This window comes from Cinclus cinclus, chromosome 35 (assembly GCF_963662255.1).
Source record: "Cinclus cinclus chromosome 35, bCinCin1.1, whole genome shotgun sequence".
Classification (NCBI taxonomy): Eukaryota; Metazoa; Chordata; class Aves; order Passeriformes; family Cinclidae; genus Cinclus; species Cinclus cinclus.
In genome coordinates this window covers 17,279-38,440 of record NC_085080.1, presented here as the reverse complement: position 1 = coordinate 38,440, position 21,162 = coordinate 17,279, and the positions used below count along the sequence as shown (strand labels likewise).

Here is a 21,162-nt window from a genome sequence, read left to right as displayed (position 1 = left end):
CCAGGAAATGGCCCGAACAGTGTGGGGAATGCAGCAAGAACTTCAGCCAGAGCTCCCACCTGATTTGCCACCAGAATATCAATGCCGGGAACGGCCCTAGGAGTGTCCTGACTGTGGGCAAAGCTTCACCCAGAGCTCTGCCTTGACCTTACACAAATGGATTCACTGGGAAGGGAACTCCTGTTAGTGCCCCGAGCATGGGAAGAGCTTCATCTGCTGCTCCAACTCCATCACCCATTAGAGGACGAGCATTGGATGATCCCCAGTGAGCCCCGTAGGGCAGAGACCTGGTGACCCCTGTTGCCGGTGATGAATGTTGGGCAGTGTATTGGGTTTGTGTGATCAGGTTTTGGGAAGGGGGGTGCTCCAGGTGTGTCTTCTGTGAGCAGCTTCCAGAAGCTGCTCCCATGTTCCGCCCCGTCCCTGAAGGTGAGGGTAACCCAGGTTCTGCTCTATGGATCCCCTGGGACGGGGGAGTTTAGAGTGAAACAACAGTGATTGATCTGTGTTTATAAGTATATCTCTGTTGAGTTTATTTTAGAACCATTTGGTTGCTGTGGAAAGGGGGTTTGGAGCCCTTTTGGTTACCATCTCCAGTAATATTAAAAGCATTAAAGTAACACTAGAGAAATTGTGTAAGGGAAAAGAAAGAAAGGAAAAGAAAGGAAAAGAAAGGAAAAGAAAGGAAAAGAAAGGAAAAGAAAGGAAAAGAAAGGAAAAGAAAGGAAAAGAAAGGAAAAGAAAGGAAAAGAAAGGAAAAGAAAGGAAAAGAAAGGAAAAGAAAGGAAAAGAAAGGAAAAGAAAGGAAAAGAGTAGAAAGATACACAGTCACTAGCCTTGGATCCAGCAACACAAGTTTTGGTTTTGATTGCTACAGTGTCCCTGTCCTTGGTCTAAGTGGTGGTCCCAGGCTGGATCTCTTGGGGGCTGGGGAAGGCCAGGAAACACCAAGTTCTGAGGGTCAATACAGGTTCAGGTTTGGGTGAACGCCCAGGTACCTCCCCCGCCAGGAGTTTTACACTGTCTGATGTCACACTGTGGGTCCTGGGGCACCCTGGGGGGGTTCTGATGGTTTATGGCCCCTTCTAAGATGTGGCCCTGCCTCTCTCAGCAGTGCAGTTGAGCCAGGTATGGCCCATGCGAAGGGATGAAAACCAGCTGTGAAATAGTGCAATACAACATCCAGCCTTCTATGCGAGTGTCCCATGCCTTTCCCGGGGGAGTTTCCAGAGCTGAGTCAGTTGTTGTTGAAAATGGCTTGATTTCACCGCAAAACATCTCAATCCCTCCTCAAAATTCTGGGGTATCCCCTGTGCTTAAATTGCTCCCAGTTGTGGACGTTCCTGTCCACAAACTTCACCCAGTTGTTGCCATCTAGGAAGTGACAGTGGGCTTTTCCCCAAAAATGGAACACACCTGTGTGGTAAGGGAGACAGGTGATGGGGTGCCCCCCCTTGCCCCCTAAGAGCCGCCATCACCCCAGAGCAGGTTGGAGGCTCAAGGGACCACACTGGATCCCCCGTTGCCATCCCCCTCTGCCCCAGGGCCACCACAGCAGTGGCTGCTGGGTGGGGCACCCCTACTATGAGCCCCTCAAGGAGGGATGGGGGGGGGGGGGGGTTGGGGACCTCCTAGCAAGGTTCTGCCTAACCCCCCATTCCTCAGAGCCCCAGGGAACAGATCAAGAGTTCGAGTGATGGGGACACGAAGGGACTCCCAGAGAAACCCCTTTACCATTGTCCCCCCTCCAGTTATGCACCTCTCAAACACCTTTCTCATCTTCCCCGCACCGCTCCCTCTATCACCCAAGAGCTCCTCGCCCACAGCTGGTGGGGGGGGGGGGACGGGGACGGGACTCCCAGCACCCAGAGTGGGGTGACACGGGGGAACACTCGCAGGTCCCCATTCCCGATCCATCCCGGGGCTGCTACTGCCCCTTCCCATCACAGTATCCCCGTGGGGTCCCCCCAGATCTCTCCCCACTGCCCTCCAGTAAATGGGACTGGGGTGAACTGGGAAGCTTTATGGAGAACACAGAGAGCAGCTGGGCTGGGACAGAATGACAGTGGGGCGGGGGGGGGGGGGGGGAAACACACGACCCCCCCAAAATCAGTGCAGGGATGGAACAGGGGGTCCTGGCCGGGCCTGAGGCCACGGGGAGGGGCTGCAGCCGCTGCTGGCTCAGGAGCTCTGTGGGCAGAGAAGAGGGGGTGACACCCGGCTGGGGGCCCCAGGGGGAGCACACATGCTTTGAGGGATGGGGAACACGACCGCCAGGACCCCTCCTCACCTTCTTGTGCAGGTAGAAGCCAAGCCCCAGCACCAAGAAGATGAAGCCAAACACGGAGCTCCCGATTCCCAGCATCACCTTGCTGCGGGCGGTGTCTGGCAGCATCTCTGGAGGTCCGCAGGGGTCAGGACCCCCCAGAACTCACAGACACCCCAAGACCCTCCAAGCACCCTTGAACCCCTCCAGCCCACCCAAGACGTTTCCTATCCCAGTCCAGCCTCGCTAGTACCACCCAAGTCCCTTCCTCGCCCCTCTAAGACCCAAACTCCCTCCCGGGTGACACCCATCCCCCAGTGATCCCCCAAACCTTCTCCCAGTCCCTTCCCAGTGCCACCAGGACTCACCAACACCACTGCCAGTAGATGGAAGCACACTCAATTTCCCTTCCACCCCTGCTTTTACATCCCCAGCCTGCTTCCAACCCCTCCGGCTCCATCAGACTTCCTTCCAGTTACACCCATCATTCTCCGTTCCCCCTCAGTAGCCACCAGGAAACCCCCAACTGCATTCCCAGTATCCTCCATACCTCTTCTCTGCCCTCCCAGGTCATGCAAACCCTTCTCCCAGTTACCTCCTGGCTCCTTCATACTCCCCCGCCCAATCAATCCCAGCTACTACCAACTCCTCCCCCAGTCCCCCCCCCCCCCGTCCCACCCCCCATCCCCCGGTGCTGTGGGGGCTGGGCCGTATACCCCATTGCCGGCTCAAGGGGTGCTCCAGGCTGACGTGCTCCACCTGGCAGGTGTAGGTGACTCTGCGCCGCGGGGCAGTTTCCAGCAGCACCAGGAGCTGGTAGGTCCAGTCCCCATTGGGGACCACGTCAGTGGCCACCACGTGCCCCGAGAGCTCCTGCTGGCCCTGGAACCACCTGACCTGGATCTCAGCAGGGTAGAAATCCATCACAGAACAGAGCAGGCGGCCGGGGCCGGACTGGGAGCGCGAGGGCACCAGCGAGATGGACACGCTGGGAGACACTGGGAGAGAGTGGGGACACACTGGGATGAGGTGCGGGTAAAATGGGACACACGGAGGGAGGGCTCTGGTAACATTGAGAGGGATTGGGGGGAGACTGGGAGGGCACTGAAAGAGATGGGACTGGGTTGGAGACCACTGTGAGAGCACTGGAAGAGAGGATGGAGGTCTGAGAGTGGACTGAGAATTGAATGGGAATGAACTGAGAGGGACTGGGAATGAAGTACGCGGCACTGGGAGGCCGAGTCCAGCGGGGGGCACTCGGTCCTGCGGATCTGCCTGGCAACTGGTGAGTCATCTGAGAACCGCTCTCTGATTGGCTGACGGGAGGCAGCTGCACGCACTGCCGAGATGGACAGGCGGGGGGGTCCTGGGATGGACTGAGAGAGCCACGGGAGTCGCTGGGAGGGGGCAAGAGGCCCCGAGCATGGGCACAAGGAGTCATTCCCAGGGCAGGGCCCGAGGAGACACGCTCTGCCCCACGCTCACCTCTGCGCTCCACGAGGAACGGGCTGGACAGCTCGTAGTTGTGCCGGCAGTGCCGGTCCACCGCAGCCCGCCTGTACTCCATCCATTCCGGGTCCCTGTTCCAGTACCTGGCAACCTTCTCCCCATATAGTGTGTCCCCCACAAAGCGCCCCACATCGCTGTCGAAGTGCACGTACTGCTCCCGGTTGTAGATGAACCTCTTCACGAACCTCAGCCGGTTGGTGCCGTTAATGAAGTGACACTCGGACTTAACCATCTCCTGGAACACCCCTGTATGTGCAAAACACAGGTCAGGGGGTGTCCCCTCAGCAGCCCCCACCAACCCACAGCAAGCCTAGAGTGTCACTTCATAATCTTCAGGGTTTGCTCTGTCAATCCATTCCACATCTCCCCTGGTATCTATTCAGCCTCTCCACTCCTGTCCTACCTGCACTTTGCTGTATCCAGAGTTCAGTACTTGCTTTTATAGGCAGATAGACACATGTGATTATTGTATACACGATTCTCTTGGAGTGAATTACTGTGATAGTACATTCCAGGTCCTCTGCTTTGTGCCGAAAGAGTGGTTATTGTATCTAAACCCTGTGAGCCCTGGATAGGATGTGTGGGGGGCTGGGGTGGGGAGAGGCTCCTTTTTCGCTCTGTGGGTGTATTAGAATCTTGCTGCTTGGGTTTTCCGCGGCTCTCTATGTGCTCCAATGTTTTCTGTTTGGCTTTTGGCAAAAGCTTTTTTTGGCCCAGACAAACAAAGGATTTTTTCCCCTTTCCTTGGCTCGGAGAGGCTGCAGTGGCGAGCCTTGGTGTGCCTGGAGGTGAACTGAGCAGCTGCTCTTGGAGCCCGGGGGCTCCACACCAGCAGGAGCAGCTGCAGCCGCTGCAGCCTCAAGATGCTGTGATCTGGGAGAGAAAACAGCCCGAGGCTTCAGGTCTGCTGCTTCGACTGCCGGGACCATGCCCGCGGTGCCTACCTGGGGAGGAGTTCAAGGCCCGGCGAGCCCTGGGCTTTCATCTCCTTTGAGATATCCCCTGGCTGGTTTTTCCCCTGGGGGAGAAGCCAGCGCTACCTGTACCGCATGCATGTCGTGAGCGGGGATTTCTCTTTTCTCTGTGCCTTAGTTTGCAAGACAGGTGTCTGCTAAGAAAGGCAGAAGCCTCTCTTTGTAATGGAGAATGTAAACCGCTCCCTCCTAATTATTATAATTTCGAAATTAAGGAGCTCTCAGACAAAGATATGGTAATAGGAATAACAGTTCATTACTAGGAAAATTAGAATAGAAAAACAGTATTATAAGAAAACCAAACCCAAAACAGTGACAGAGTCAGACTACAACCTGACACCCCGTCACTCAGGGTGTTGGTAGCAGTCCCATTACATGGTGGCTGCAGTGCTACTGGAGTGACAGATGTGGTTCTCTTGAAGCAGTTGTCCTCTGAAGGTTCAGTGATAATGTATAAGGGTCTGGTTTTCCTCTGGAATCTAGTGGAAAAAAAGCTGCTTTAGTGTTTCAAATCCTGGCTTTTGTCTAGGTAGGAAAGGCTTGGCTCCTCCCCCTCGGTGGAGCATCTCACAATGGATGACGTAATTTTATCAGTAAGAAGTGGGACACAATGGCACATTAACAGCCAATATCTTCCTGGAGGAAGGATGGGTTGTGGAAAATACAAAGAAAACTGCCCCATCTGCTTTTTAGCAGATGGCCCATTAGCAGATGATATCTTCAGTGGAGACAAGGATCACTGCCCCACCTGGTTTCAAGAGATGTTGGTAGAATACTTACTTTTGGTCACAACCTGTATTGCATCCCAAAACACCCCGTCATTTTGGGTCATTTGCCCCACTGTGTGTGTGTAGGGTAAGGTCTGACAATTTAATATCTAGCAGTTATTTACTTTTATTTTTCTTGCCTTTTGGGCTTACTGTTTGTTAATAAACTGTTAGTGTTTTTCTGTCCACTCTCATCTACTAATATTAATTTCTTAGTGTTGGAAAGGGATTATTGGGACCCTGTAAAAGACACAACACTCACTTTGGAGTGTCATCTTTTAAATAGTCTCTCAAACAGAGAAACGCTCTAAGTGCTTGGAATGTGGAATGAACTCCAGCCAGAACTCCTACCTGATCCGGCACCAGGAGATCCAAACTAAGGAACATCCCTGCTGGTGCTTGGAATGTGGGAAGAGCCTAACATGGTAGTCTGTGTTGGTCACCCCGTCATAGGATCCACCCTGGGAAACAGCCCTACAAGTTCTGGGAATGCGGACAGAGCTTCAGCAAGAGCTCCCACCTCATCAAAGACCACAAGATCCACACTGGGGAGAGGCCCCACGAGTGTCCTGAGTACAGGAAGAGCTTCTCTAGGAGCTCTTACTTGACCTGACACCAACAAAGGCATCATTAAGGGAAGGCTTGCAAGAGCCCCAAGGGCGGGAAGAGCTTCGTGCTCTGCTCCAGCTCCATCCCCCATGGGAGGATCGGCGTTCGATGATCCCAAGTGCCATTCGGCAGAACCCTGGTGCTCCCCGTTCTGGGTGATCCCCGTTGTGTCATAAAAACAGCATAAGAATTGTTCATTAAAATAAAAGGACTACCAGGAGTTCAATAAAATAACAGGAAATAGAACCGGATTTGAGAGAGCAGAAGTCATGCACCCATAACCCAAAAGAATGTCTTGATACGATTAGTTTTAGCTGAGCTAGTTAACCGTACCCAAGTATCCATTGTTCAATGAGTAAAAAGGATCTACTGATTAGGCAAAGGTTCATAGGTCAAGATAGAGCTGCAAGGAAGAGGAGTCTTCTTCATTCCAACGACCACCGGAGGGCAAAGTATGACCACCTAGCAACAGGCAGTGCCAGCGCAGACACGATTGCAAAAGGGACACGTACACCAGAAACAAGGGGTATAAAACCCAAAGGACTGAGAGAGGAAAGCGCGCGCCGTTGGTGGAGCGCTAACTCCCGGCCGCCCAGCGCTGCTTTTGCTTGTTACCGCTTGCTTAATAAATTCCACTGGTTGATGTACAATTGGCTCTGAGTCAGTGTGTGTGACAAACATTTATAACAGTTGTGTGGAGGGAAGGTGTGGGCAAGATTTCTTTCCCTTCTCTTCTCCTTGTCCGGCTGTGATTTGGCTGGAAATAAATTCCCTTCCTGTTCTCAGGTTTTGTTTGTTGCTCCCGTACTGGAGATCAGGGAAGGATCTCTCACGATTCTTCTTCCAACTCCAGGGCCTTTTCTCAGCCAACCAGAGAGGTACAAACAACCTTGAGTTAATCAGAGCGCATGGCACTGATGACTCCTCAGGGTCCAGGCAGTCCCACAGCGCCCAGAGCTCCTCACCTGGACTCCACCCACGTCCTCCCCCCAGCACCCCACGCCAGGGGAATCTGGGGAGGGAGGAGGTGTCAGAACCTGCCCGGTGCTGGCCATGGGGTGTGTGGCCGCAGCTGGGGCCATGCTGGTGACACTGGTGGTGCTGGGAGCCTCCACGGCTGCGGGTGCGGAGCTCTCAGGTGAACAGGAGGGGTGGGAAGGGAAGTGGTGGGAACGGTGAGACGTAGAGGGAAAAGGGGAAAGCGGGACCCTCAAATTGATGCGGGGTGGTGCTGGCGACTGCAAAGTTATGGGAAAGGAGAAGGAAAATATTGAGAACTGAGGAAAAGAGGAAGTGGGGCAGAGAGAAGAATGGTCATACAAGGGTTGGCACTAGGGGTCCACAGTGGGGATACGTGGCAGCTCTCAGCGCTCTCGGCTTGCTGTGGATTGGTGGGGGCTGCTGAGGGGACACCCCCTGACCTGTGTTTTGCACATACAGGGGTGTTCCAGGAGATGGTTAAGTCCGAGTGTCACTTCATTAACGGCACCAACCGGCTGAGGTTCGTGAAGAGGTTCATCTACAACCGGGAGCAGTACGTGCACTTCGACAGCGATGTGGGGCGCTTTGTGGGGGACACACTATATGGGGAGAAGGTTGCCAGGTACTGGAACAGGGACCCGGAATGGATGGAGTACAGGCGGGCTGCGGTGGACCGGCACTGCCGGCACAACTACGAGCTGTCCAGCCCGTTCCTCGTGGAGCGCAGAGGTGAGCGTGGGGCAGAGCGTGTCTCCTCGGGCCCTGCCCTGGGAATGACTCCTTGTGCCCATGCTCGGGGCCTCTTGCCCCCTCCCAGCGACTCCCGTGGCTCTCTCAGTCCATCCCAGGACCCCCCCGCCTGTCCATCTCGGCAGTGCGTGCAGCTGCCTCCCGTCAGCCAATCAGAGAGCGGTTCTCAGATGACTCACCAGTTGCCAGGCAGATCCGCAGGACCGAGTGCCCCCCGCTGGACTCGGCCTCCCAGTGCCGCGTACTTCATTCCCAGTCCCTCTCAGTTCATTCCCATTCAATTCTCAGTCCACTCTCAGACCTCCATCCTCTCTTCCAGTGCTCTCACAGTGGTCTCCAACCCAGTCCCATCTCTTTCAGTGCCCTCCCAGTCTCCCCCCAATCCCTCTCAATGTTACCAGAGCCCTCCCTCCGTGTGTCCCATTTTACCCGCACCTCATCCCAGTGTGTCCCCACTCTCTCCCAGTGTCTCCCAGCGTGTCCATCTCGCTGGTGCCCTCGCGCTCCCAGTCCGGCCCCGGCCGCCTGCTCTGTTCTGTGATGGATTTCTACCCTGCTGAGATCCAGGTCAGGTGGTTCCAGGGCCAGCAGGAGCTCTCGGGGCACGTGGTGGCCACTGACGTGGTCCCCAATGGGGACTGGACCTACCAGCTCCTGGTGCTGCTGGAAACTGCCCCGCGGCGCAGAGTCACCTACACCTGCCAGGTGGAGCACGTCAGCCTGGAGCACCCCTTGAGCCGGCAATGGGGTATACGGCCCAGCCCCCACAGCACCGGGGGATGGGGGGTGGGACGGGGGGGGGGGGGGACTGGGGGAGGAGTTGGTAGTAGCTGGGATTGATTGGGCGGGGGAGTATGAAGGAGCCAGGAGGTAACTGGGAGAAGGGTTTGCATGACCTGGGAGGGCAGAGAAGAGGTATGGAGGATACTGGGAATGCAGTTGGGGGTTTCCTGGTGGCTACTGAGGGGGAACGGAGGATGATGGGTGTAACTGGAAGGAAGTCTGATGGAGCCGGAGGGGTTGGAAGCAGGCTGGGGATGTAAAAGCAGGGGTGGAAGGGAAATTGAGTGTGCTTCCATCTACTGGCAGTGGTGTTGGTGAGTCCTGGTGGCACTGGGAAGGGACTGGGAGAAGGTTTGGGGGATCACTGGGGGATGGGTGTCACCCGGGAGGGAGTTTGGGTCTTAGAGGGGCGAGGAAGGGACTTGGGTGGTACTAGCGAGGCTGGACTGGGATAGGAAACGTCTTGGGTGGGCTGGAGGGGTTCAAGGGTGCTTGGAGGGTCTTGGGGTGTCTGTGAGTTCTGGGGGGTCCTGACCCCTGCGGACCTCCAGAGATGCTGCCAGACACCGCCCGCAGCAAGGTGATGCTGGGAATCGGGAGCTCCGTGTTTGGCTTCATCTTCTTGGTGCTGGGGCTTGGCTTCTACCTGCACAAGAAGGTGAGGAGGGGTCCTGGCGGTCGTGTTCCCCATCCCTCAAAGCATGTGTGCTCCCCCTGGGGCCCCCAGCCGGGTGTCACCCCCTCTTCTCTGCCCACAGAGCTCCTGAGCCAGCAGCGGCTGCAGCCCCTCCCCGTGGCCTCAGGCCCGGCCAGGACCCCCTGTTCCATCCCTGCACTGATTTTGGGGGGGTCGTGTGTTTCCCCCCCCCCCCCCCCCCGCCCCACTGTCATTCTGTCCCAGCCCAGCTGCTCTCTGTGTTCTCCATAAAGCTTCCCAGTTCACCCCAGTCCCATTTACTGGAGGGCAGTGGGGAGAGATCTGGGGGGACCCCACGGGGATACTGTGATGGGAAGGGGCAGTAGCAGCCCCGGGATGGATCGGGAATGGGGACCTGCGAGTGTTCCCCCGTGTCACCCCACTCTGGGTGCTGGGAGTCCCGTCCCCGTCCCCCCCCCCCCACCAGCTGTGGGCGAGGAGCTCTTGGGTGATAGAGGGAGCGGTGCGGGGAAGATGAGAAAGGTGTTTGAGAGGTGCATAACTGGAGGGGGGACAATGGTAAAGGGGTTTCTCTGGGAGTCCCTTCGTGTCCCCATCACTCGAACTCTTGATCTGTTCCCTGGGGCTCTGAGGAATGGGGGGTTAGGCAGAACCTTGCTAGGAGGTCCCCAACCCCCCCCCCCCCCATCCCTCCTTGAGGGGCTCATAGTAGGGGTGCCCCACCCAGCAGCCACTGCTGTGGTGGCCCTGGGGCAGAGGGGGATGGCAACGGGGGATCCAGTGTGGTCCCTTGAGCCTCCAACCTGCTCTGGGGTGATGGCGGCTCTTAGGGGGCAAGGGGGGGCACCCCATCACCTGTCTCCCTTACCACACAGGTGTGTTCCATTTTTGGGGAAAAGCCCACTGTCACTTCCTAGATGGCAACAACTGGGTGAAGTTTGTGGACAGGAACGTCCACAACTGGGAGCAATTTAAGCACAGGGGATACCCCAGAATTTTGAGGAGGGATTGAGATGTTTTGCGGTGAAATCAAGCCATTTTCAACAACAACTGACTCAGCTCTGGAAACTCCCCCGGGAAAGGCATGGGACACTCGCATAGAAGGCTGGATGTTGTATTGCACTATTTCACAGCTGGTTTTCATCCCTTCGCATGGGCCATACCTGGCTCAACTGCACTGCTGAGAGAGGCAGGGCCACATCTTAGAAGGGGCCATAAACCATCAGAACCCCCCCAGGGTGCCCCAGGACCCACAGTGTGACATCAGACAGTGTAAAACTCCTGGCGGGGGAGGTACCTGGGCGTTCACCCAAACCTGAACCTGTATTGACCCTCAGAACTTGGTGTTTCCTGGCCTTCCCCAGCCCCCAAGAGATCCAGCCTGGGACCACCACTTAGACCAAGGACAGGGACACTGTAGCAATCAAAACCAAAACTTGTGTTGCTGGATCCAAGGCTAGTGACTGTGTATCTTTCTACTCTTTTCCTTTCTTTTCCTTTCTTTTCCTTTCTTTTCCTTTCTTTTCCTTTCTTTTCCTTTCTTTTCCTTTCTTTTCCTTTCTTTTCCTTTCTTTTCCTTTCTTTTCCTTTCTTTCTTTTCCCTTACACAATTTCTCTAGTGTTACTTTAATGCTTTTAATATTACTGGAGATGGTAACCAAAAGGGCTCCAAACCCCCTTTCCACAGCAACCAAATGGTTCTAAAATAAACTCAACAGAGATATACTTATAAACACAGATCAATCACTGTTGTTTCACTCTAAACTCCCCCGTCCCAGGGGATCCATAGAGCAGAACCTGGGTTACCCTCACCTTCAGGGACGGGGCGGAACATGGGAGCAGCTTCTGGAAGCTGCTCACAGAAGACACACCTGGAGCACCCCCCTTCCCAAAACCTGATCACACAAACCCAATACACTGCCCAACATTCATCACCGGCAACAGGGGTCACCAGGTCTCTGCCCTACGGGGCTCACTGGGGATCATCCAATGCTCGTCCTCTAATGGGTGATGGAGTTGGAGCAGCAGATGAAGCTCTTCCCATGCTCGGGGCACTAACAGGAGTTCCCTTCCCAGTGAATCCATTTGTGTAAGGTCAAGGCAGAGCTCTGGGTGAAGCTTTGCCCACAGTCAGGACACTCCTAGGGCCGTTCCCGGCATTGATATTCTGGTGGCAAATCAGGTGGGAGCTCTGGCTGAAGTTCTTGCTGCATTCCCCACACTGTTCGGGCCATTTCCTGGAGTAAAATGCAGGTGCTGATGGCTCATGAGGTTAGAGTGGTCACTGAAGCTCTTCACACATTCCCTACATCTGTAGGACCTGCTCTCCCATGTGAATTATCTGATGGTGGATCAGACAGGAGCTCTGACAGCTCTTCCCACATTCCAAGCACTTCTAGGGCTGCTCCCCTGTGTGGATCTTCTGGTGCAGGATCAGGTAGCAGCCACATCTGAAGCCCTTCCCACATTCTCAGCACTGTAGCATATCTCCCCAATGTGAAAGCACTCAAAGACCACCAGGTCAGAGCTCTGGATGAAGCTTTGGGGAGCTGCAATTGGAGCCTTCCCTCATGGGATATCTCTGAGGCTTTTCCTCCACATTGGATTCCTGTGCTGTGGAATCAACTCTTTCATAAGGTTTTGACGCAGGGATTTGTCCTCCCTGGTCTCTGTGAAAGGAAAAGGAAAATTGCCTCTGTTCCAGAGTGAAGGGGAAGGAGATCTCCCCAGTCTATCCCTGGCAGGATGTGCTGCTAGGATAGAGCCGGAAGGAAAGGAGGGTTGGGGGAAGGTAGTTTTAAGGGCTTAATTTGTTTATTATCCTACTTTGATTTTGTTAGTTCATTCCATATCTCTAAGCTGAGCCTGTTTTGCCTGTGACGGTGTTTGGTGAGGGATGTCTCTCCTGGTCCTTATCTCAAGGCATGAACCTTTTGTTACATATTTTCTCTCCCCTGTCCAGCTGTGGAGGGGAGTGAGGAAGTGGCTTTTGTGGGTGTGTGGCATCCGGCCAGCATCAACCCATAACATTTGGGTTCCACCCAAAGCCTGGTCAGGGCTCAAGAAGGAACCAAGGGAGTTGGCTTTGATGATGTACTTCAGACAAGGCCAGATACCTGATTTCATTGCCTTGGCCATCCCCTAAACACGGAAGGATAAATACATTCTTATCACATCATATATTTCACTAATGATCATTGATATTTCACTAATTAGCAGATTCAAGCATCATATAATGTTTGGTTGGAAGGTTCATCTAGAGATCAACTTTGGTGCAGTGCCTGTCATTCAGGCCTCAGTATTCAATTTCTGATGTCAGTCCACATCCTGATAGACGTTCATTCCCCCTGTGTTCATCCAGGTGCCTCCAGGGAACCAGGAGCAGGCGAAGACCACCAGACAGGTGTCTTCCCTGTGTGGATCATGTGGAACATAGGTCACCAGGTATTCACCCAACATGGATCACCAGGAATGTGGATCACCATGTTTTTGCATGATCTGGGCCACTGTAGATAATGCAACATGGGTCCTTTAGTGGGTGGTGAAGCTGGAGCAGGAGACAAAACTCTTCCTGAAGTCAAGGCACTTGTAGGACTTCCCCTACTCATGGGTCCGTTGGTGTGAAGTCAAGGCAGAGCTGTGGGAGAAGCTCTTCCCACACTCAGGACATTTGTAGGGCCTCTCTCCGGTATGGACACGCTCATGGCTGACAAGGTGGGAGTTGCGTTTGAAGCCCTTCCCACAGCTGGGGCAGCGGAAGGGCCTCTCATCCGTGTGAATGCGTTGATGCAGGAGGAGATGGGAGCTGGTCCGAAATCTCTTTGCACACTCGGGACACTCGTAGGGCCGTTCTCCACTGTGGATCTTCTGGTGCTGGATTAGGTTGGAGCTGATGCTGAAGCTCTTCCCGCACTCCCCACACTGGTAGGGTCGTTCCCTGGCGTGCAGACGCTGGTGGGTGAGGAGGTTGGAGCGGTCACTGAAGCTTTTCCCACATTCCTTGCACTTGTAGGGCCGTTCACCCGTGTGAATTACCTGATGGCGGATCAGACAGGAGCTCCTGCTAAAGCTCTTCCCACATTCCAAGCACGCATATGGGCGTTCCCCTGTGTGGATCATCTGGTGGCGGAGGAGATGGAAGCTCCGGCTGAAGCTCCTCCCACATTCCAAGCACTCGTGGGGCTTCTCCCCCGCATGAGGCTTCTCCACCAGCTCTGAGCTCAGGCTGAAGCTCTGGCTGCCTTCCCAGTACAGGGGAGATCTTTCCTCCTTGGAGCATCCTGGGCTGGGTTTGCAGCTCCTCCTTGTGAGGGATCTCTGGGGCTTTTCCTCCCCACTTGATTCCTGCGCCATGGAGCTGCTCAAAATGGCCTCTTCCATAATGTTCTGCCAGGGAGGTTTCTCCTCCTTGATCTCTGTCTGCAGCTCATTGCCTGGGGGAGGAAGGACAAAGAGAGAATGGGATTTGCCTCCGTACCAGAGGGAAGGGGAAGGAGATTCCCCCAGTCCATCCCCAGCAGGACAGTGTTGGCAGCGGGGCTGTCCTGCAGCTGGGGACAATGCTGGGCTGGGAGATGGAGCAGAGGAGAGGGGGAAAGGGGCAGTGACTTCCTCCTCACCTGCCTCAGCGTCCCAGGGCATCTCCCGCTTCACTGCAGCCTCATCCTCCATTCAGCCAAGCCTTAGGAATGACAAATCCTGGTTTTGAGGAAAAACAGCGTGTGAGCGTGCTGGGTTGGACATTCCTCCTGCCCAAGTCCATTTCTAGAAGTCACCAGGCATCCTGTGTCCATAAAAACCTCCAAAACACCACGATGCAGAAAAAAACCCCCTCCAAAACATTAAGATTTAGCAAAGGAGCTTCCAAGATCCCCCCTCCCCCCCGGTCTCTCAGTTTTGGGGTTCTGGAGGTCTTCTGTGTCCTGGGTTACTTCTGTCTCTGTCAACTAAGCGTTGCTGGAAGTTTTAGAGGTCCCAGGGGACCCCTCTCTGCTGAATCTCTGTTTCGGCTGCTGGGGGTCCCAGGGTTCCCCGTCTTCAGGCTCGCCCCACTCCTGGATCCCGGGAATGTCCCCCCGCCCAGTTCCCCTTTTCAGGGTCGAGGGGATCCTGCCCTTCCCGTTAACTCTGTGCTTCCTCCTTTCCAGTCTGCCCGGGGTATTCCAAACCGGTATCGTCCCTCTCCGATCTCCCACTCCAGGGGTAGCCAGAACCGGTGTCCCCTACCCCCGCCGGGCGATCTCCACGTGGAATCCGGGAGCCCGCATCCTCCGCGCCATAGCCTGGGCTCTGCCGACAGGCACGGCCGGGATCCCCCCGAAAAATAAAATATCTCCCGGGGACGCCCAAGATATTTGGGGCAAGTTCCCCCTCCCCGGTCACCTGTGGGATGCGGCGGGGCAGAAGCTCCACGGGCCGGGAGGGCTGCGGACACAGGGCGCGGTGGACCCGCGAATTTCCTCTTTCTTCTTCTTTTTCTTCTTCTCCCCTGTAGAAGATCAGACAGCTACAGAAGCTGCGCTGGGTAGCGCCGCTGACCTCCCGGCCCTGGTACAGTGGAAGCCGTGGGAGAGATGAACTCAAGGCAAGAAGAAAAATGAAGGCTCCTCTTCCTCGTCCTCTTCCCGCTTCTCCTCCTTTTCCGGCTCCTGCTCCTCCTCTTCCTCCATCCTTCCTCTGCCGTCAGTTGCCCTCACTTCCGCTCCATCAGTTCGGCTGCGGGCGAGCGGCTGTGGCGTGAGACGGGACCGGGCACGATGTGAACGGGGGAAGAAGGGAGAAGACGGGGGGGGAGCCCCAAACGGAGCGGTGGAGGAGGCGGGTCAGCCCCAAACCGAGATGGGGGGAGCTAGGATTTGGGGGGACGGTGGGAAAGGAGTGAGAGAGGGAAGATGAAGGGAGGTGGCACAGCGGGAAAGTGGTTCCCAAGAGAGGGTGCCTTCGTATGTCCCTTACCCCCTGGAGGGGTTCCCTGAGGCTCACTGGGGGCTCATGGGGGGTCCACCCCACCCAGCAGCCGGTGCTGCCGTGGCCGTGGAGCAGAGGGGAGTGGGAAAGGGGGGTCTGGCATGGCCGCCTGAGCTTCCAAGTGGCTGTGGGGTGATGGAAGTTGCTGTAGCGGGGGGCTGGCAGGGGGCACGCCATGACCTGTGTCCCTGCCCGCGGAGGGGTGTTCCAGCACACGGGAAAGGCCAAGTGTCACTTCCAGAACGGCATTGCGGGGTGAAGTTGGTGGACAGGAACAGCTCAGACACTCGGCTGGGAAGCCGCTCTGCATCATCCTACGGTGATCCTCGTCTGCCTCTCACCCAGCTCCGGGCTCTGGCAATTCTCCTCTTCCGTCTGCATTCATCAGCCACCGGCACACCGGCAACAGCCTTACAGGTGTGGGGAATGTGGGAAGAGGGTTCAGAGCATCTCGGATCTCATGAAACGTCAGTGGACACACTCGGGAAAGTATCTCCCCAGCCTCCACTCCTGTCAGGTCACAGCATGATCTGAGAAATACTTGTTTAGGCCTCGGCCTTGACAAGCAGCTCCGGGGCTCAACTCCTCTTGAGTTTATCACAAACATTGTCTTTTCCAGGAACTGGGTCTGTCCAACCACCTCCAACACCCTTGGAAACTTTGTTTGTTTGTTTTTTGGTGTTGTTTTTGTTTTGTTTTGGTGGGTTGGTTTGGTTTTTTTGGTTTGGTTTGGTTTGGTTAGGTGGGTTTTTTTTGTGGGTTTGTTTGTTTGTTTGTTTGTTTGTTTGTTTGTTTTTTGTATTTTTTTCCTGAATAACATCCCAGATGGGATTATATTTCTGTGCTCAACCTTTCCCAGAAAGTCACCAACCTGAGCTGGGGCCAGGGTGGAAGCTGCCTGTGACTAAAGCCCATCCCTTGGGCCCTATAAACAGCAGCCCTGAGTGAGACCCTTGGAACTCTTCTGGGCCACAGCAGCTGCAACAGCGACGTCCCTGTGCTGGGGCCTCTGCAAGTCCCCTGTGCTGGGAACTCTCCCATTTGCTGCACTCGAGGCATCCCTGAATGATGATATGTCCTGGGCTGAGCCCCGCCACTCCTCAAGGCTCTACCCTGCGCCTGGTGAGAAGATGCAAAAGCATCGGAAGGGAGAATTCCACTGGATTCCAGGGGAATTTCCCACGGGACCTCGTACAGACTCCTGTCCATATGTGTGTGACGGTGAATATGCCATAGCAAATGTCTGCGAATGCTGCTCTCCTGGAGTCAGAAGTACTTTAGATTTGTAAGTCAGTCAGGCATGTGGCTATGTTCCTGTTGTGGTGTAATAAGTTTTATGTGAAGTTACTGATTAAGTCTCAGTTAAGTGCTGTTAAGTGAAGTGCTATGGGCCTTTAAGCATAAACTGTTGATCAAATCCGGGCTCAGTTCTGCACAGGGGTCTACTCTGACTCTTGTGACTCAATAAGTCGGGTCTTCCGTATTCCTTTTTCTCCTTACCCTTTTCTGTTTTTTTCCCCTCACCCCTCCCTCCCCCAGAGCCTCCTCAGCTACCACATAATTAGTTTTGGGTTTATTTCAGTTTGGATGGATTTTGGATTTTTGTTTGCTTTTCCTTAGTGTGCTTTAGCCAACCAGTAATCTCCTCCTCTGTCCCTCCTTCTCCTCCTTATCCATCCCTTCTCCTCTTCCCCACAGGACCAGCACCCACTCCGGACTCCTGTGTCTCCCGAACCTATTGCACCCCACAGGAGGAGCACGGATGGAGCTGGGGCAGGTCGGGCTGGGTCAGGGCTGGGCTCTTGGCTGCTCCTGCCCACACTCGGTCCCCACTGCAGCTGCCACTGCCAGGAGAGCATGGCGGGGGGGGAGGGGAGGGGGGGCAGGCTGGGTGCCCTCCATCTTCCCCCTCCCCAAAATTCCCCTTCTGGGGGGCACTGGAGGTGAGAGGGGGTGCAGGTGGGGTCCACATGGGGAATGTTGAGTGCTGCGGGTCTGCCTGGACACTGATGAGTCATCAGCCAAACCCCTGCAGAACTGGGTTATACCTCGCAACCTCTTCAGGAACGGGGTCCCCCGTGACCTCATCCTCCCCAGCCTTCAGCTGTCTCATTTCAGACCCCATCCCACCTCTCCTGATCCCCATCCCACCCCTCCCAAATCACATCCCACCTCTCCCAAACCCCATCTCAGCTCTCCCAATCCCTATCCCATCTTTCCCAGTCCATATCCCACCCTTCCTGATTCACATCCCACCCCTCCCTATCCCCTTCCTTCCTCTCCAGGGTTTGGAGTGCTGTGGGATTGCATAGTTTTGAGGTGGTATTGAGTCATTTGGAGGTGGGGTTGAGCCATTTTGGGCTGGGATGGAGACACTTTCAGTGGCGTTGTGTGGTTTTGAGGTGATGGATAGAACCCCTCATGTCTTGGGGTGGAAAGCAATGGAAGACACTCCTCCAAATTCCCTCAAAAGCCCCAAAACCTCCTGAATATCCCCCAGACTACAAATCCCCGTTGCCCCCCCCCCACACCCCACCCCACCCCACCCCCCGCCCCCGGTCCCTGTAAAATGGTGGGGTTTCACACATCTATGATGAGGTTCTTTATTTTTAACCAATTTTGGGTATTTTTAAAGGATGGATCACAAGAAAATGAAGGCTAAAATGAAAGAATTTATGTGTCAGCATTGATTGAGTATCCAAGGGGATGGGTTGGGTGGGTGAAAGAGCCTACTTTGGAGGGCTTCCCACAAAATTTTCTCAGAAACCTTGGTCTCTACCAGTGCTGGATCACCACGTCCTTGACCAACGTGGATCACCAGGTCTCTTCCTAACACGGTCACCGTAGATAATACAATGCAGGTCCTCTAATGGGTGAAGAAGGTGGAGCAGCGGACAAAGCTCTTCCTGCAGGCAGGGCACTTGCAGGGCTTCCCTTACCAGTGGGACTGTTGGGGTTGGGTCGAGGCAGAGCTGCAGGAGAAGCTCCTCCCACACTTGGGACACTCTTGGAGCCTCCTCCTGGTGTGGATGTTCTGATGGAAGATCAGGTTAGAGAAGTCACTAAACTTCTTTCCACACTCCCTACACATGTAAGGCTGCTCCCCAGTGTGGGTGTTTTGGTGGAGCACCAGGCAGGCACTTCACCTGAAGCTCTTCCTGTGCATTCCAAGCACACGGAGGGCTGTTCCCTAGCGTGGCCCTTCTGGAGGTGGATCAGATTGGAGCGGAGGCTGAAGCTCTTTCTGCATTCCAAGCACTGGTAAGGCCATTCCCCAGTGTGGATCTTCTGGTGGCAGTTCAGGTTGGAGCTCTGGCTGAAGCTCTTCCCACATTCCTCACACTCAAAGGGCCATTTCCCTGTGTGCACCCACTGGTGGATGAGGAGGTCGGAGCTGTTACTGAAGCTCTTCCCACATTCCAAGCACTTGTAGGGCACCTCCCCATTGTGAAGCTGCTGGTCAATCACCAGTGCAGACCTTGGCTGCCTTCCTAAAACAGGGTGTGTCTTTCCTCCTCAGAGTACCATGGGCTGGGTTTGCAGGGCCTTCTCCTGCAGGATCTCCAGGGCTTTTCCTCCCTGTTGAATTCATATGCCCTGGAGCCACTCAAAACAGCCTCTTCCACGAGGTTCTGCTGGGGGGATTTGTCCTCCCTGGTTTCCACCCACAGCTCGGTGCCTGGGGGAGGAAAGAACAAGCAGAAGGAAGAGGGAAGGAAAAGGACAAGGAGGCAGAAAAAGGAAGAAGGCGAGGAAGGAGATTTGCCTCCATGCCAAGAGAAAGAGCAAGGAGATCCCTCCAAATCCACCCCCGGCAGGACGACATCGGCAGTGGGGTTGTCCTGCAGCCAGAGGCAATGCTGGACTGGAAGGTGGAGCAGAAGAGAGAGGGAAAGGTACAGTGACTTCCTCCTCATCTGCCTGGGTATCCTGGACTATCTCCTCCACAGCCTTCTCCTCCATCCAGCAAAGGCCTGGGAATGACAAGTTCTGTTTTGGGTGAAAAAATCAAGGTGTGAGCATGTTGGGTTGGTTGGGGGTTCCTCCTACCCAAGTCCATCTCTAGAAATCACTGGTCATCTTGTATATCTAAAAGCCTCAGAAACATGAAGACTCGGCACCAAAAACCCTCCCAGGAGTTCTCCCTTTCTGGGGTTCCAGAGGTGTCCCTTTTCTGGGCTGCTGGGGGGTCCCATGGGATCTGGGCTTCCCCCCTTCTTTGAGTGCTGTTTGGAGATGTTTGAGAGACATCCCAGGGGTCCTTTACTCCCCTTACTCTCTACTTAGGCATATCTGGGGTCCCAGGGGTCCTCCGATAGGAAAAATTGGTCTTAATGTCTTCACAGAAGACTGGGTCTGAAAGAACCAACCAGGTTCTGAAGGAAGGTGTGGGGGGGGTCTTCATGAACACCAAGCTGTATGAGTTTGTTGCAGAACCCAGACAGTTTGAACTTCTGAACTTTAAGGGAATATGCAGTAGGTGGTTGGGGAAGGCTGTACCTCAGGCAACGGGGAAACAAAGAGGGCAATACGCGGCCAAAAGTTTAGGATGAAAGGCGGCTGCATCCTCCAAAAAGTTAGGAGAGTCCCCACGGGGGTATGCCCTAGTGGACTCTCTCCCTTTGTACGAATAAGGCTCCTCTTTCTCCTTTGTGAACACCGGCTGTTCACAGGGTGATTTTTCCACACACCCATTTCCAGGCTCCCCCTCTCCAGGCTGCCAGGAATTCCGACTCCTCCCTTACCCCTCTGTTCTCCCCTCTCCGCTCCAGACTGCCGGGGGTTCTGCCTCCTCCGTTCCCCAGTTTGTTCTCGGCGTTCTCCCCCTCGGCTCTCCCAAAACGCGGCGTCGCTCACACTGCCGGTACCGTGCGATCGCCGCAAGGTTCCGGAACCCCGCATTCCCCGCCCACCGCCGGGGCTCTGCCGGCAGCCGCCACCGGGACACCTCCAAAAAAACCCCATATCCAGGGGATGCCCCGAGACAGTGAGGGCGAGCTTACCTGCGGAACGCTGGGGGGAAGGACACGATGCTCCCGGGAGCGGTACAGTGAGCGGTGGACTCCCGAGCTTCCTCCTGCTCCTCTTTTTCAATCCCTCCTCTTACTTCCTGCTCCTCCTCTTCCTTCTCCGTGTCCACCGTTTCTCCCCCTCTGCACCACGGCCGCCCTAACCCAACCCTAACCCCAAGACAGCACTGGCTACGGAATGAGGTAACCCCCCCTCCCCCCACTGCCTCCACAGGGATGCACCGGGAGCTTGGGAACCCCCCCAGTGTGGATCCGCCTCCCTCCCCCCGAGCCGCAAGGAACAGCTCTGAGGCTCAGGGGATGGAGGACAGGCGGAGAGCCATCTCCATATAAACTTCTTCCCGCTGTCCCACCTCCCCTTATCGCCCCTCTCCCACCCTTGCCCGTCGTCCCTCCAAATTCCAGCTACCCCCCGCCACCGGTTTAGGGGTGGCCGACCCCAAATCTACCTCAGAATGGGGACCTCAGCCATCTCACCCCTCGTTATTCCAACGCTTCTCCCGCTTTTCCACAGTTACCCCTTCCCTCCCGCCGCTCTCCGTGCCTGCAGCCAGGGCGAGTCCCGGCACCACCAGGACCACCAGTGCCACCAGTACGGTCCCAGCTGCGCCATCCCCAGAGCCGGGCGGCGCCGCCAGCCCCAAAGCGGCCGCGCTGTGCCCTGGAGGGGGTCCCCAAAGCGGCCCCGCCCCGCGCGGAGCTGGGAGCGCCGGTCCGGAGCAGATGGGAGCGCGGACGGGCGGCATCAGCCGTGCCCGGGCAGGGCCGGGCCCCGCGGGGACAGCGCGGGCGGGCCCGGCCTGGGCGCCTCCACCTCCCCCTTCCACAAACTCCCCTCTTAGGGGAAGCCCCTGCTATAAATGCTATT

At 55.6% G+C, this 21,162-nt stretch overlaps 2 protein-coding genes, 1 long non-coding RNA gene and 1 pseudogene across 3 annotated transcripts; 2 read left to right on the top strand and 2 right to left on the bottom strand.

Moving 5' to 3' along the window:
- Nucleotides 1–1,279: 1,279 nt before the first annotated feature.
- LOC134055778 (class II histocompatibility antigen, B-L beta chain-like) lies at nucleotides 1,280–4,826 on the bottom strand. The gene is made up of 7 exons (XM_062512242.1): nucleotides 4,822–4,826; nucleotides 4,548–4,648; nucleotides 3,752–4,021; nucleotides 2,983–3,264; nucleotides 2,291–2,397; nucleotides 2,146–2,188; nucleotides 1,280–1,416 (listed from the first exon to the last, which is right to left on the bottom strand). Exons 1-7 carry the CDS (start codon nucleotides 4,824–4,826, stop codon nucleotides 1,280–1,282), a joined length of 945 nt encoding a protein of 314 aa, XP_062368226.1.
- Nucleotides 4,827–7,163: 2,337 nt separating this feature from the next.
- On the top strand, nucleotides 7,164–10,309 carry LOC134055777 (class II histocompatibility antigen, B-L beta chain-like). The gene is made up of 6 exons (XM_062512241.1): nucleotides 7,164–7,263; nucleotides 7,566–7,835; nucleotides 8,323–8,604; nucleotides 9,191–9,297; nucleotides 9,400–9,442; nucleotides 10,173–10,309. Exons 1-6 carry the CDS (start codon nucleotides 7,179–7,181, stop codon nucleotides 10,307–10,309), a joined length of 924 nt encoding a protein of 307 aa, XP_062368225.1. The 5' UTR covers nucleotides 7,164–7,178.
- Nucleotides 10,290–20,166, bottom strand: LOC134055776 (zinc finger protein 665-like; annotated as a pseudogene).
- On the top strand, nucleotides 15,196–17,936 carry LOC134055842 (uncharacterized). The gene is made up of 2 exons (XR_009934113.1): nucleotides 15,196–16,549; nucleotides 16,963–17,936. It is a non-coding gene; the product is annotated as an uncharacterized LOC134055842 (long non-coding RNA).
- Nucleotides 20,167–21,162: the final 996 nt, after the last annotated feature.

Excerpts from the sequence above, each read along its gene's own strand:
- LOC134055778 (XM_062512242.1), bottom strand. Across the intron at positions 2,398-2,982 it reads CCCCTTGAGCCGGCAATGGG|AGATGCTGCCAGACACCGCC; the intron begins GTATACGGCCCA and ends GCGGACCTCCAG. Across the intron at positions 1,417-2,145 it reads GCCCCTCCCCGTGGCCTCAG|GTGTGTTCCATTTTTGGGGA; the intron begins GCCCGGCCAGGA and ends CTTACCACACAG.
- LOC134055777 (XM_062512241.1), top strand. The coding sequence starts at position 7,179 with ATGGGGTGTGTGGCCGCAGCTGGGGCCATGCTGGTGACACTGGTGGTG. Across the intron at positions 7,264-7,565 it reads TGCGGGTGCGGAGCTCTCAG|GGGTGTTCCAGGAGATGGTT; the intron begins GTGAACAGGAGG and ends TTGCACATACAG. Across the intron at positions 7,836-8,322 it reads GTTCCTCGTGGAGCGCAGAG|TGTCTCCCAGCGTGTCCATC; the intron begins GTGAGCGTGGGG and ends ACTCTCTCCCAG.